General features: G+C 39.8%; 1 protein-coding gene across 9 annotated transcripts in view; it reads left to right on the top strand.

Annotated features, from left to right (window-relative positions):
* Positions 1-16,607, top strand: part of Nfib (nuclear factor I B) — a 236,925-nt gene that overhangs the window by 8,445 nt on the left and 211,873 nt on the right. For 8 of the 9 annotated variants that reach the window (XM_029553906.1, XM_008848834.2, XM_008848833.2 and 5 more), the window contains exon 2: positions 5,543-6,074. In XM_029553906.1, the coding sequence (XP_029409766.1) occupies positions 5,543-6,074 (532 nt within the window). Of the gene's footprint in view, positions 1-5,031; positions 5,165-5,542; positions 6,075-16,607 lie in introns of those variants that run through there. The other variant, XM_008848830.3, reaches the window with a different exon arrangement.

Below are 16,607 nucleotides of genomic sequence, written 5' to 3'. Positions count from 1 at the left end.
GGTGGGCAGGGCCGAGGCCAGGGAGCGTCAACCCTGCGCGGTCCCCGAGCGCCGGCTGCGGCAGCTCTCCCGCCCCGGGCGCCCGCGCTCCCTGCTGCCGCGCGTGGGGCGGACGCGGGCTGGGGACCTGCTGTTCCCGCCCCGCGCCCTCGGGAAGAGCCGGTGGACCGGGGTGAGCGGCTGGGTGCCTCTGGACCCCGCTGCCCGAGGTGGGCGGGCGACGCCGCCGGTCCGTGTTGGTGGTTCGGGGACCTACAGTCCTAGTCTCTCGTGACCCGCATTTTGAGGTTCCGGTGACCGCACCTCACGGGCGGTGTTTGCTGTGACAAGAGTTTAGTTGGCTGTGGAGAATGTTAAGGACTTTGAGAACATGTTCGTTTTGTAGAGACCTGCTCCTGGGAAGACATTCGGGCATATTCGTAAGGCGTAAAGTAATACTGGACAAGTGAGGTCATTTTTATAAACTTAGAAGATTGTCCTAAAACCTGAGGAGTAAAGTTAGAAAACAAAACATTGGCTTCATACTTAAAAGCAAAGCCAGTTTCTATCAGTTTCAACCAGATGATCAAAAGAAAAAGTGAGGAGATGGAGCGTACTTACCTGGGCGCGCTTTCATCCTTCCATCGCCGCCCAACGAACTAACCAACCGATGAACTAAATAGCTTAGTCCAGAATTGTTATTTGAAGCATTTTTTTTTTTAGCCTTTACAGTTATGTGAACAGTTTACTTAAACTTTCAGTGATAGCACGATTGGTTAGTTGATGAGTTTTTTGGACATTGTCATAAAAACGAAACAGTTAAAGGAATGTTGTCCAGTTTTGAGTGCGTTAAATAAGTTTTTAAAAAAAATCTCTTAAGATGATGCATTTTTACAATGGACAAATAATTAAGATTTCAGTTGTATAACAATTAGAAACCACTGTGATTCAAAAGGACTGAGGCATTCATAAATTGTGAATGAAGATGAAAACAATGATAAGGCTTATTCAGTGATTGGATACAGTCCTGTAGCTTTTTGGCTGACACATTTTTTATTGTTTATATTTTGTTTGGCATCTGAGTATGATTAACTTAGATATGGCTATTTTAAGCGAGTAAACCTGCACTTTAATTTAACAAAACTGGAAAAATGGGTTGTTGAGCTATTCACATCTTAAAAGCTGTGAATGATAGTAGCCAATGACGGTGATAATGAAATTGTTTCCGGTATAACGAATTGCCTAGTGTAAAAGTTACCTTATTATTATTCATCAGCAGGATTTTTTCCTCTTTCTGTTAAACCACATCCATTTATATTATTTCTGCATTGGGGCAAATGAAACAGATTGAAGTAGGCTTTGCACTCACAAAGTATTGACCGCTTATTCTCACCTGTAAAGGGCTGGACAATAGTGTACTTTTCTGTACTTCTGTTTCGAACATGAGCTTTTTGGAGCAATTGCATTGCATTTCTAGTCACCCAGAGGCATTGAAAAGTCACCAGTTCTATCTTGGTTTGTGTAGGTTAAAAGTAATATTGCAGCATCCCGAATGTATGGAGCTTAGACAGGACAGTCATTCCACTATCACATTACTATTCAAGGACACATATTTACCAACACTAATTCAGGGTGACTACACCTTCTTTGTTATTTTAACAGTCTAAATCTGAGTTGATGTGTTAAACTTGTATTGGGAATTTAAGGCCTATACCAGGGAGGGTATAACTTTGTAGGTAATTTAAGGTATTGCAAAACTGAGGACACATTAAAGTGTTACTTTCGTATCAGAGGAATAGTTTAGTTTTGTATTTCAAGAGCCTGAATAGTGTTCAACAACCTGTTTTATAGTACGCTAGTGCAAAGTAAACCAGCATCTTTAATTTGTTAGAAACTTTAGAAAGTATCCCAGTTGTTACACTAAAGCATCCAGGCTTTAGCACCTTAATTTAAATAAAGCCATCATTAAAACTGATTTTTAGCAAAATGTAGTAGCAATACAAATCAGCTTTTGTGGATCAGTATAAACCAGACAGTTGTAAAGAAAAATTAAGAAACAGCTATTGATTTATTATTTGTTTTGTCTACAAATGTATCTTTAATATAACTTTGAGTTGGCTTGGTGACATTTTTTTCTTTTGTTGTCATTCAAGTTCTTTAGTTTTTTTTTTTTTTTTTTTCATGGTTTATTGTTATATTGTGATGAAGCTCTAACAGCACACAGAATTTACTCTTCCATCACTGTGTTGGGCCAATTTTCTAGCCCTTTCATGGCAACTATTGTTTCTATGAAGACAAATAAATTTGTCTGTGTATACTAGACTTTATGTTTGTATTTGAGTCGTTAAAACTTGCCTATTTATTTTAATAATTTAGTTCAACTCGAAATTTTATAAGAGAAAGGTTCTCTGAATGTCAGTGTATTTTAAAGAAAATTAAAAGTGTGAGCTTGCACACGTATCTTAGTATCGAGAATTTAGATATTAAATAACTTACATACTTTGATTTTTAAAAAAATTTTTGATAATTGCTTAGTGTTATTGTGATAATCCATTAGTTAGGATATTTGAATACCTTAATCCCCCTTTTCTTTCCAAGAGGACAGCCATGCTCCACATTCATGTCACCTAAAATTATAAGAATATATTTCAATTAATCTTTAGAAAACACACATGGGAGATGACATTTAGACATGTTATTGCAAAAATGTATGTGACATATTGAAAATCACCACTTATCATTTTGTGGGGCTGTCTCCTTATCAAATAAATGTTTTGCTTAAAGTTGAGTCCACATAATATGGAGGCCTGAAAGATACTAACAAGGCAAACTGGTGGCCTGAGAAGGGTTTCCACTTCTGTTGACCAATAAATAACATTATATGTTTTAAAACAATATTTGTCACCAGTGACAGTAAACCCAAGACAACAATGTTTTGCATGTATTGGCTAAGAGTTTCTCAGTTCACCTTTCAAAATTGCATTCTGGTGGTTTGAAATAATGATTTAAAATTTGAAACTCAGGATTGATGTTTATAGTCAAATATCGAATTTCAAAATTACTTAATCAAAAGTTATATTTGATGTCCTTAGAAGAACACGAAATGTCACTGAACATGGTATTTAAGGATCTAAGTGCTTAAGTGTCCTGGGATTGCTTATTATCTATTAAATAAGACTGCATCTGAAAGTGTGGGAAGGGCCAAAGGACGGAGACAGCTCGCTCATGCTCTCTGCAGTTGCAAGTTTTCATTTACGAGAGCACATATGCATGTTTTTAAATCATATCAATAAATCATAGTAAGAGTCAGATCCTAGGAAGTGAGTTCCTAGAGCACATTTAAGCCCACATTTCCTTGAGAAGGCAGGCTTTCCTTTTGCATATATTTTGAGGGGGATAAACAAAGTTTTTACAGTTACAGTGAAAGCTAAAAGCATGGCATCAGAAAGTGCATGGAGATAGGGAGGTCTTATCATGGGCTGTGGTTGCTGTGAGCAGGGCTGCCTTCCCACACAAAGAACAGATTGTGGTTTAACTCTTTCCATGGCCTAGTTTAATGTGCTCACATAGTAACCGAATTGTTCAAATCTCTGCTGGAAAACTACTGATCGGTTTAATGATTTCCTCTATGGCATTTGGTTATGCCTCATGCTGTGATGTAATCAGCTGCATTCTGTATTGTTATAAAATTTTGATTCATTCTTATTTGGCAATATGGTAGAACACTTGATGACTGTGTTATTGATTAGAGAGAACATACACCATTCTCAGTCCCAACTACAGACTTACTGTGCTGCAGTCTTCAGCGTTGAAACTTTGGATTTCATCTTAAAAATGCTTTCATGAACATATAGAATTTGGGGGCAGTTTCTTTGTTGGACTGTCATTACTTTACTGTCACCATCTTTACCTAATGGAATTAGTCACTTGGTTGGACTGTTCATCTCATACTTCACAGTAACTAACATGAACGTGTAAATTCTGGCTTGGGATGCAATCTAATCTATTAGAGTAAGTTATTTTGTGGTTGGGATGACAGTACAGTTGATATGATCAGAAAAATGGTTGTGGTGGAAGTTCTCACTTGTGTCAGATCTTGGCTTATTGCATACATGTAGCATGCATGTGTGCGATGTTAGTCTCTTTCTCTGGACAGCAATAGGCCTAAGCTTACAGGACAGGTTTTACCCAAGTCAGGAAGTAGTGAATCACTGACTTCATTTGGAAGTAACTCGAAATATTTGTAGGTAGAGATGATCTGCCCCCCTCCCTTAAAAAGGCTCAGATGAAGCAAGCAGGAAAAATGCAGAGCCTCAGTGTAAACCACTTTAATCACAAATAGGGTGGGAACTGTGTGATCTGTCCCCTCTCGGGCTCCCAAGCACATGTGTGTGTGCCCACAGTCCTGTCCCATAATCCATCTATAGGGCACATGCATTGTAGGGATTCCACAAAAGCAGTAACCGAGCAGGGTGCACTCCTGGTGTCACCGTGCCACAGCATGCAGAGGCCCAAAGAATGTAAAGTTGGTGCCGAGTTGCCATTTTTCATTGTTCACCTCAGATTGATTTTTAAGAGATTTTGAATAATTGCCATACTCATGTGGTCAGTTAACAAATTAAGTGACTCCGTGGGGCTTCATATTCTGTAAGAAAGCTGCCTCAATAACGTTCATGTCATTTCATTTTCAACTTTCCGAAACTTCTATTTAAAAATGCAAGAGTCTCTGTGAGAGAGTGTGAATGAGTGAGTGAGTGTGTGTGTGTGTGTGTGTGTAAGGAGCTGGTGTTGGTGGTGCGGGGAGAGAATGCACTGCTCAAAGTATGGAAACCTTCTATTCAGGACACTGATAGAAGCTGTGTCCTTTGCCCACTTTCCCTCGCCGTACTCCGGTTTCTCTAGTTACCACTCTTGGAATGGTGTTTCAGTGTTGGAATGTTGGACGTTTGATAAGAAAATGGATCAGGTTTAATGGCGCATGCTCTTTGTGCCACCAGCAGCCTCTTGCTGAGAGCATGCTCCAAGAGCGGGAACTGTGTGGCATTGCACTGAGCATCTACACGCTTTGTGTTTCCGTGCCACAGAGAAGAGAAATGAACTGTGGCATCGCTCCTGCCTTCTGAGAAGCTCTGCTCCGGTTTAAAAAAAAAAAAAAAAAAAATCCCACTGTGTTCCTTGTAAAATGGTACTGCATAGTGTTAGTTGGTCAATCAAATATTTAAATATTGAATTCGGGTGCCAAGCATCTTGGTTGCATATGCTGTGAAGCTTGTAGAATGCATGGCATTGGGGTGGGAATGAGGGGGAGGGGGGCCAGAGTAGAAATACAAAATAAAGCATGATTTTCTTTGTGGGAGGGAGAATCAGTGTGAATTTTGGTGGAGAAGGGGCATACTCTATTTTCTTCCCCCTGCTGGGTTTTTTTCCATTTTAAATAACAATGTTATTTTTATGACTAACTTTTTGTACAGAATTGGTAGTAGATTGTGGTCTATTTTTTTTTTTTTTTAAGCATGTGAAATTAAACTGACTGCACCTCTCCCTCCCCTCCCGTCTTCTGCAGGATGAATTCCACCCATTCATCGAGGCACTCCTTCCACATGTCCGTGCAATTGCCTATACTTGGTTCAACCTGCAGGCTCGAAAACGCAAGTACTTTAAAAAGCATGAGAAACGAATGTCAAAGGATGAAGAAAGAGCAGTGAAAGATGAACTGCTCAGTGAAAAGCCTGAAATCAAGCAGAAGTGGGCATCCAGGCTCTTGGCCAAACTGCGCAAAGATATCCGCCAGGAGTACCGGGAGGACTTTGTGCTCACCGTGACTGGCAAGAAGCACCCGTGCTGTGTCTTATCCAATCCCGACCAGAAGGGTAAGATTAGGAGGATCGACTGCCTCCGACAGGCAGACAAAGTCTGGCGTCTGGATCTAGTCATGGTGATCCTGTTCAAAGGCATCCCTTTGGAGAGTACCGATGGAGAGCGGCTTATGAAGTCCCCACACTGCACAAACCCAGCACTTTGTGTCCAGCCACACCATATCACAGTGTCAGTTAAGGAACTCGACTTGTTTTTGGCATACTACGTACAGGAGCAAGGTAGGAGCAGACTGTTCTTTCTTCTAGCACGGCAAACACTGCCCATACACCTCCAGGTGCAGAATCTCTGCCTTAGGCTAGAGCGTCCTGCAGGCCTTCAGATGCCCTCTGCCCTCTCTGGGTACCTTGGTGTGCCCAGTTGTACTCACATGTCTGGTGCCATGTGGGAGCCATGTAAATAGACAGGGAGCTTTCCTACCTGGATGGGCTTCTGTGTTTGAAGAAAGACCGGAGAGACTAGCAGATACAGAGTGTCTAAGAAATGGAGTTTTGCATTTCACTTTCTGGCCTAGGCTGCATTTCTTTTCCCGACTTGAAAAATGTAGCTTTATTTATGATAGTCAAATTGCTCTTTAATGATCTTTGTACTAGTCCCTTACCTGACGAGGTACATGAACTTTGTACAGGAATCTAGTGCGATAGCACCAAAAATCGAATTAACATTTTACTATTACAAAATGCTTAAGATAGCCACTCTCAAAATGTGTATCTTACGGCGACCTAGGTTTGTTTAATTTTCATATTTCTATCAACACCTACTTTTGATTTTGTAATACGCACTGTTGATTTAATTCAACTCAGTTCTTGTTTCAATAATGTATATTTTCCCAGAGTGACTTAGGAACACTTTATATTGTTAGTTTACTTGCATGTAAATTCATAAAACTTACCAAGGAAGAAAGTTGCAGCTTTCTTTATAGAACATTACAGAATAAAAACAGAAAGTGGACTGGTTACACTGGTTTAAAATAAATCTTAAAGGAATGCAGACACCACATACCAAATCATGATTTAAAGTCTTCGATAAAGAGAGCAGTATAGATGTTGCCTGGACAGTTCAAAATGAGCGATGCTGTTGCTGAGCATTTTTGAGTTAATGAAATAGATTTCTTTGTTGTTTCTATTTTTCTTGACGTGTTTTTCTTAAGTACATGAAGCTTTCTTTTCTTCAGAATCTAGACGTCTTTGCATCAGCAACAGTCTCCATAGAAAGGTGTCCTTCAAAAAAGCACCATACAGAAAGTGGCCTCAAGTTTGGGCTCCCACAGATGGTGGGTCATTTCCGAACTAGGCCTGGCAGGAGGGAAGGTGGCCTGTAGATAGCCAGGTGGCAGACAGTTATCTGACACTCATTATATAAACACGAGGTTAATAAATTGCAATGTACTTTATTGTCATTCAAAAAGGTAAAATATACAAATTATTTTTTTGACTCAGAAATCTAGACACCGTCTATGTGCTTTTTGTCTTGATATTTCTGTGATTGGGTTCTGCAGATACTCTTCAGTGTCATTTCAGAATTTTCACTGTGATTTTAAATGATGATGTTGGACATCACTCATTTGCAAATATATTTCCGAAAGAACAAAATGCTGCATTTATTATTTTCATGTACTTAAAAACTAAAGTTCAAGTAATGATGGTTGGGGGAAATATATTTTCATCTTTGATGTCCTAAAATAAAAGCTCATTAACACATGACACTTAATTTGATTGACAGCTGCCTAGGAGGTGACATTTTAAGGTGGGCTGTATATATGTGTTGGATTGACTATAAATGTGTCGTAACTGTGTTATGAAAGTCAAGGCTAGAAGGAAAGTTTTGAAAAGTGGGTCATGTAACTTTTTAGTGTGGAGAGGAAAGATCTGTGAGCAGCTCACTGCTGCTCACATTTTAGCTCTCTTGATGGCTTGTCCTTGAGGTATGCATACATGCAGATTTGTTCCAGCGCAGACAACCAGCTCTCTTAGTTTTGATGAACTGACAATAAAGAAATCCTTTGGATTTGGAAATATGGATTGAAAAAGAAAAAAATGCAGCACATAAAACCATAAATACCTTCTATGTAGCACCGGCGGGTTTGATAATCATGAAGTTTGGAGCCAACTCGCAGGGACCATGTTTTAGATAAAACACTGATTCTGTTGTTGTTTCCGCAACTTGGCCAACATAAGAGCCTCTCATTATTTTACCCTTCACATCTAATCATTTGTTACCTCCGCTTCCTGCCTTTGCATCATCTCCTTTTAACATCTGGTAGCCCATCTTTGAAAAAAAGTCACATTAGGGTGCTTTTTTTTCTCTTTTTCAAAATTTATGTCTTTTTTTTTTTGGTCAAGTATAGGTAAGTTGTGCAAGTTTACATTCAAATTTGGTTGGAGGAAAATAGGTTAGGGTGCTTTTTTTTCTCTTTTTCAAAATTTATGTCTTTTTTTTTTGGTCAAGTATAGGTAAGTTGTGTCAGTTTGCATTGCAATTTAGATGGAGGAAAATAGGTTTTAAAAGGATAAGGCTGAAGAGAGAGAGCTGCAGATCTTCTTGACTTTTAATTTTTCCTCTAAGTGCATGAAAACGTCCTTAAATCTGTTTTATAGATTAGGCAAAGAAGTGTAAAGAAAAACATGAGAGAAAAATTAAAACAGAAAAGCATAATGTTTGCGACAGAGTGAGCAACAAAATTGCCTTTCCCCCGTTCTCTCTCTCCGCTTATAAAGGACTAGGAGGAAAACATGAGGAAGAACAGAGAATGCCAAAGATGGTCGCCACTGGCACCAGGATTGGCATCAGACCCTCTTTGTTTAGCTCAGGATGCCTGTGATTTGTTAGTTGGCATCCGCAGTGCAGTGTGGAGTGATGTTACAATATATTGACAATTTCCAGATCTGGAAATGTCAATGGTCCTCTTGGCTATTTATACAGGATCACATACGCATCTCTTCTGGAAGCTGAAATAAAGACCGATGGAGAATAAGGTTCCATTGTTGACCAACTTCATGCTTTTCTTTCTCTTCCTTTTTGGTGCATCCCACACTTTTCCCCATCTCCATCCCCAGCAGCCTCATCTTTTCTGAAATGTGGAAAGAGTTACTGGAGCTTTGACACAGCTATAGTGCTACATCTGCATCTGATATGGTTTGGGGGAAGGTTTATACATTTCAAAATCATTTTTGATATGTAGTTTATAGGCTTTTGCATCACAGGGCAGTATTTCGTTTCAAGCTCAGTGTCTTCATTATGCGGCTTCTTCTGTGCAGTTCTGTTCATATAACCTGGTTGACCGCAATTCAGTCCATTTTATTATTTCTTTATGCTAGCAAAGGGTCATATTCAATATGGTGATTTATAAAATTACATCCCTCCCTACTTCACCTAAAAACTGGTAACTGATTTGGGAATAACTGTATTCAAATCCATAAAATCATTTGACGTTACTGATTCAGAGGGCTGCGCTTAGGCTGTTCCCTTGCTACAAGAACCGCCATTTTGTTTGTGAAGTGCCAGGCGAGGGGGGAAAAAAAAGGCAGACACTGTGTTTGATGCCAATAATGGTTGCCAGTGGCACCGAGGTTGGCATCAGACCCTCTTTGTCTAGCTGCTGAATGCCTTTGATTCGTTGGTTGGCATCCGCATTGCAGTGGGCACACTGGAAAGTTTTTGACAATCCCTGAATGAAAGCTGCTTGCTTGTTTGCGGCAGCAAAGCTTAGCTAATAGAAAACCCTTCCTTTTTCAAGGCTTAAAGAAAAAGATTGTGACAGATTAAGGAAAAATAGCTCTAAAATGGTCTCCATATTCCCAGAGATATTAAAGATGTCCAATGATTCTTGGGCAGGTGGTACCTAGTCCCCATATTGTCTTTGTTATTGCATTCATGAAAGCAAAGCAAAACAAAACCAAACCCAGCAAGCCTCACACAACACACCTTCCTGGGACACACATGTCCTAGAAGATGAAGTACAGTGTACTGTGACAAGTGTACGCAGGACATGCCCAGTGTGGTGATGCACAGTGCATCCTTTACGACTCACTGTTGCTTTCAGTTTGCATCACTGTTCATTTCTTATTCAATTTTTGGCTCCCTCAATTTCTGCACCTCCAAATTGTATAGTAGTTTGGTGAGAGGACCTTCTTTCCTCTCTAGTTAGTAATGAGTAACAGTGGAAATGTGGTGGTGGGGGGCTGTGGGAGGGGGTAAGAAAATCTTTAATGAGAGAACCACATGTTAAAATCTGATGTAAATCAGTCATTCCTGAATTTCTTAATTCTCTACTAAGATGTTGCCAAATTCTTAGTACACAATTCTAGACACTGGGAAGAGCAACCAAAAGGCTAAAATAATTTTGGTTCAAGTTTCCTAGATAGTTAGCATTAATGTTGCTTCCCAGTTAACCACCATTATCTCGTTAATTAATAAGAAGGATTAGCAGTTCTACCCAAAGGGCTGCACAGAAGGAAGTGTGGCCTATGGGAGGCCTTGAGTCGCCAGACTGTGTCCTGTCTGTAGCCAGGAGATGCAGGGGCACTGGAGGGGTGTAGGGGTGGGCAAAGACAACTGGGCTTTCTCTGAGGCAGGGAGGGGTTTGAAGAAAAGGGAGATCACAGCACAACACAAAGCTTAAAGATCTCAAGAGGTAGTAACTGCTGTTAGGAATTTGAACAGCTCCGAGTTTAAACTGAGTCAGCCTAAATGATTTTTGGACTGTACTTTGTACTCTTATTAAACATGTTTTGGAGTATGGCAGAGTTCAGCAGCCTTGTTACTATCATGAGCATGTAGCTTCCTTTATCCTTGTTGAGCTCTTAAAATTAATCGTGATCTTTTGCTGGATGACAACTTTTGTTGCTTTATTGTTACACCTTATCATAATTGAAGTGAGTTTTGAGGTTGTGAAAGATGTGACTTGTTTAAAGGGGAAGTTGTAATCATTATTGTTTTTGAAATACTACCCTTCCTGCTGTCACATGGCATTAGGGAGGAAGCAAACACACAGAATGATTTTCCTCCTTCAGCAACTGCATTTTAGAATCCTTTTGGGTAACAATTATTTCTTTATGAAAAGCTTAAGTAGATAATTGTTTGCAAGTTGACAGCACACTTTAACATTTTAATAAATTTCACTTCATTTGCAGGTATTTCCCATTGTGGGGGAAATAAGCTTTCATAACTTGTTTAAATGAGACTGCTGTGTGGGTGATTTGGTGTGCTGGCATTGTGACATGCTCAGAAGAGCGTGAAGTTTGTGTGTAGGAGAAATACTTGAGGCGTGAGTTCGATTTCAGGGAGCCCTGTTAAGTTTTCTCATCCTAGCGCCCTGTCCTCGACTGAACTCCCGAACACCAGGGCACGTTTGTTTGCATTCTTCCCTCCACACAATTCACAAGATAAAGAAGGGCTCTACTGGCACGTCTTGCCCCTAGGCTTAAGGAGACCTTTGTGGGAACATATATTGTAAGATAAGATACTTAGCAATTTTCCCACTGATAAGGACAAATGGAGTCCAAGGGCCAGAAGTTTACCCTTTCTGTCATGATGTCCTTGCCACAGGATAGCCTTGCAGACAACTCAAGAGTTAAACTCTGAGGCCCTGGCTGCTAGCTGGGAAAGCTTGGCATCTGTGTTCTGATATGGCAAAGTAAGACCCTGGGTTGCTGCTAATATGGGCTCGCTTTTCAAAGGGAAGGGGGAGAGCGAGCAGAGGAGAGACAGAGATGGCAAGGGGGTCGTTTGTTACCATTATGATTTTCAAAGATTTCAGACACCATATAGTATTATTTTCTGGAGGCAGCGAAGGTTGGTAAGATGCTCTACTGAGGCGAGGCACTAGACCTAGGGCTGCTTTCCCGCCTCATGCCTTCCCACATGTGCACATGAGTATGCGTTCTGAAATGTAGTGTTTACCTAGATTTTGTGTTTGGTGTGTCTCCGGTGTGTAAGAATCAAAAGCATGTTCATTGTTGAGGAATAATGTAATCTTGGGGCACTGAAGCCTGCAGTGACAGAAAAGGTGGGTGGGTGTCCTAGGGGAAAACACCCTGCTGGATACAGTGACAGGGTCTGTGTGTGGAGACTTAAGAGTTGGCAGGAGCCCACGAGAGAGGCCAACTCTGACCACCGCTTCAGCTGTTCAAGGTTTCTCTTTTCTAGATTTGTCATAAGAAGTGTGTCCAAACAGAGCTAGTATAGATTTGTAAAAGATCTAGCAGGATTTTTAAATATACTTAGTTGTTTTCCCCTAAAGGAGAAACTGCCAAAAGGAAATTAAAGTTTTGATCTCCATTAACTTTTTCCTTTTTAATTTGGCAGTCCGGTTGGATTTAGCTATCCAAGATTCTTAACTTAGTAAGGTCTTTCTTCTCACAAGCCTTCATTCTGCTGGGTTAAAATGAAGAAGTCAGCCAGTGGGCTTTTGACCCAGTAGGTGTATGACACTACACTTGCATCTCTGCTGAACAGGACCTGAAGTGGAATGCATGTGAGGCCAGGCTGAGTCTGAGTCCTCTGGAATTCCTCTGAGTCCTCTGAGTCCTCTTAAACATTGAGATGTTATTTTCCATTTCTAGGTCATCGTAGTGGCTTACCAGGTAACTGAACTTACCTTCCAAGGAATAATTCTCACTTTTTTTTTGAAGGCTTATAACTTGTGGAAATAACACAAAGCACACACTAAAATAAGCGGTTATGAAATAGCTACAGGGGATCCCCAAAGCAAGGACAATCCATTCTTCTGAAAGTAGCTTTTGGTAAGTTTCTTTTAGTTTAGAAAAGAACAGCGTTTTCCTGTGTGATCTCGAGAATAGTGCCCACAACACTCAGAGGGCTTGTCAGTATATATGCTGTGACTGAGCAGGTGATCAGGCAACGTAGTGCTCGAAGCAAGAGCTCCAGCTCTTCCCCTCTATCCCTGTGGAGGGGGACTCACTTTGGAAATCTCAGGGACTGGTGGTTATGGGATTGGAAACTCCAGTTATTATAGTAGCAATGCCTCGCCTCACGCCAAGTACAACAAGGAAAGACACTTCCTCTTGATTATGCTTACTTTTCTGTGGCAACGTGGTATATTCTCTCATTTTAGAGTAAATTCCTGAGTCCTTGAACTCTTATTGTGATGTGGTTAATGTAACTGAATTCAGTTACGATTTGGTATAGAGAAGAAATCGTCAAATCACAGGGAACTTGTGAAAAGTAAGTGCATATAGGAAGGAGTGAGTCTGTGGGATTAACTTGTATTAACTGAACGTTACAGGATGTGAGACTAATAGAACTTGAATGGTCGGGCTCTTTGCTTGTTACATTATTCAGAATAATGGAAGAAATGGCTACCAGTTAACCAATGAGGTGGAAGGGCTTTGAGGCCGAATTGAAGGCCACACATTAAAAAACAAAATTCCCAAAATTTAAATGAAGCAGTGTTGTAAGAAGGGAACGGCAGTCATTCATTCATGTGCATGGATATACTGTTTATAATAACCAACTTAGATACATACTTTCTCCGTTCACGATGATAGTTTAAACAGGACACTGTTGATGAATCATAGACAAATTAAAGAACTCTGAATAAAGACCATATAATTGGAAATATGGAGTGATGGATGAAGTAATTTTATGAGCTGAAACTTACCTGAAGGTTATATATTTTCAGAATCCCATTTTAAGGTAGTTGAGGGCATGCAGTAAGTTATTGACAAAGCACAGTCAGAAAATGGAATTTGTTTAAACAAGTACAAGTAAAATAAGAATTGCTGTTGAGAGAAATTCTTCAATGCTGAGTATATACAGTTTAAAAATTGCAGTTAGCTTTAACTGTTCCTCAAAATTGGAAATTGAATAAGTAATATTCATTGATTTTCTTTAAAAAAAAACTACATGGGTATATTTAAAATTATATATATTAAAATATATTTCCATAAAACTCTGAAAAAGCATTTAACAAGTACAATTACTGTTATACTGAGTAGAAGTAAAGATGTTTTAAAAAACTTGCTTTTGTACATTTATACTGGAAAAATATGCAGAAAACGTGTTAACAGCAAATGTTGGCAGTAGGACAAAATCTCATCACGAGTTAAAAAAGTTATTTGAAATGGGTGTATTCTGTAATCTTGTAAAGCAGGACATTACATTTGTCTGTATTAACGGAAGCACATCGATATGAGGTCTATGCCCCTCTGTTATTAAATTCTAAAGTGTGGAAAATGTTCTTGCTCAAGACAACTTGTATTTTATTATTCTGACATCTGCAGTTTCTGGATGGATTACCTTAAATTTTCTCTGCTGTGTTAAAAGCCTTGTTTTATGAGGTCCGTCTCAGCTTCTGGCCTTGGTGTCAGGAACCCTGCTACGTGATGCAACTTGCCTTGTTAGGTTTAATTGACCAAAGCTGATGTGTTAAAACAATTCATTTGGGCTGTAACTTATGCCCTGGCTAACTTGCTACCTGAATCCCTTGACCTTGACTTGTCTGGGTCATGAAATGGCTGCTAGCTGTTTGACCTTTCTATTGTGTAGGAATGTCACTGTTTCCTCTTATTCTTTTATGGTAATGGCTGACAAAAAAAGGCCCCAGCCCACACTTCACACACCAGTGGATTCCAGGCGTCCCTCTGCTGTAGCTACATCTTCTGTTTGACATGGTCTGGTTGTAGAAGTGACTTTCTTTTGTTTGTTGACAGTGATGGGGACAAATTTGCAGCCTTGCTTGCTATAGGAGATAGGGTTGTGCCCTGGAAACTGGAGGGATTTGAGTTTATTCTGTGTGGATTTTCAGTTTTTGTGTTTTGTGATGACACATCACAGTTTCCTATTCTCATTCCTCTAGGTTGACTTCTTAGCTCTTTTATTTATGATTTCCTGATTAATTATTTTTCAGCATTTCCAGCTGTTATAATAAAAACGTTTTATTGTCATTATACAGGTTGAAGTGACAAATTTAGTTATGCATCTGGTTACTAATTGCCTCAAACCTTAAAACAACTGACTTATATTTAAGACTATAAATCTTTGTCCAGTATAGGGAAAATCTGTATACGAACATACAGTATAAAAATGAACACTTTAAGCTTCAATATCCTATGTTATAAATAATTATAATTTCAAGGGAAACCTATTCTTATTGGCTAGATGTCATGACATAGCAGCAAACCATGGCGGTAAATGCAGGGACTTATTTCTGTGGAGACTTTTGTCAGTATGTGAAATTATTTATTTGTATAATGAATACAAAATTGTTTTTCTGTTCTTCATGAAAACCTCATGTTCAAAAATGGAGAATTTTACCTTGGTTCTCTTTCAAAGCAGTGAAATAATTTTATTTTTAAAATATTGGAAATGTCTTCTAAAATGTTAAAACATAGATATTTTTATCCTACCAATCTTTTCATTGCCAAATATGACACTATAGTTCATGATTTTTCCTATATTTGCCAGATTAAATATTTAAAATCCAAGCTGTTCCATTTTATTTTTAAATTATTAGAGGAAAGAAGGAAGTTTAAGTTAGACTGTGCATTCCTTCCGTGTGTGCCGCATACTGTTTACACGTGTGTGGATACACCAACAGATGAGAGACAGTGTGGTGCTGGAAGCTCTAGATTTATGGATTCTCATTAAAAAAAGCATCTACAAATAGCAGGTGAGAGGTTTTCCTTCTTTTTTAAAAATTCCTTTTTCTGAGGCTGAAGAGCCAGCTCAGAGGTTAAGAGTGCAGGCTGCTCTTGCAGAGACCCAGGGTTGGTTCATTTCCCAGCACCCACATGGAGGCTAACAACCATCCATAACTCCAGTTCCAGGGGAATCTGACACCCTCTTCTGACCTCTTCGGGCACTGCACGACCTGGGTGCGCTTATACACATGCAGGCAGTACACTCATACACGAAAATATTTTTAGAAATTTTCTTTTTCATTTGGTGATTGTTTTTTTTTTTTTTTTTTTTTTGGTTTTTCTGAGACAGGGTCTCCCTGTAGTCCCAGCTGACCTGAACTCACTATGTAGACCAGGCTGGCCTTGAACTCACAACCATCCGCCTGCCTCTGCCTCCTGAGTGCCTTGTGCCTTGTGAGTGCCTTGTGAGTTCAAGGCCAGCCTGGTCTACATAGTGAGTTCAGGTCAGCTGGGACTACAGGGAGACCCTGTCTCAAAAAGACAAAAAAAAAAAAAAAAAACCCAAAACAAAAAACCCTGTCTTTCCAAGATCCCAAGATGAAGAAATCTGAATGCTTTCAGAATTAACTATGGTGATAATTCATCCCAGGGTTTAGGGGGGAGGGTGGATAAAAGACATTGATGAACCTCACTGTGTCAGCAATCCCACATTTCCCCTCCTCTTAGAAACAGAGGAGGAATGTCCTCTCTTGCCTTTGTGCTCGTTCATTGACGAGTGGTGATGCCACCCTGAGTGGAGTTTGGGTGTGGTTCATGGGATGGTGGGTCCCGTGGTAGTATCACTGCTGTGACAGCAGCAACTGTGATTTTTTTGACTTTGGCCTCAGTTCTTTTCTTGAAAGACTTTTGAAGTGACCTCGGCTGTTGGGTTGAGGAGTTCCTGGCCCATGGGTAATTGGTGTGCTGGGGTATGCACATGCGTGCTTTGCGAATGAAAGAGGTCAGGAAAAGAAGTGAGATGAGGCTTAGATCTGGATTTCTTTTGGAGTTCATTAGATGTCCTTTCTTCATACCTTCCTAGATTTTGCAAAGAAGCTTCTTAGTTTAGGGTGCTGTAACAAAATGGCACAGATGGGGCGACTTACAAATACC

Source organism: Nannospalax galili, unplaced genomic scaffold (genome assembly GCF_000622305.1).
Source record: "Nannospalax galili isolate Female #2095 unplaced genomic scaffold, S.galili_v1.0 scaffold663, whole genome shotgun sequence".
Lineage (NCBI taxonomy): Eukaryota > Metazoa > Chordata > Mammalia > Rodentia > Spalacidae > Nannospalax > Nannospalax galili.
This window is presented reverse-complemented; position numbering and strand designations above follow the sequence as displayed.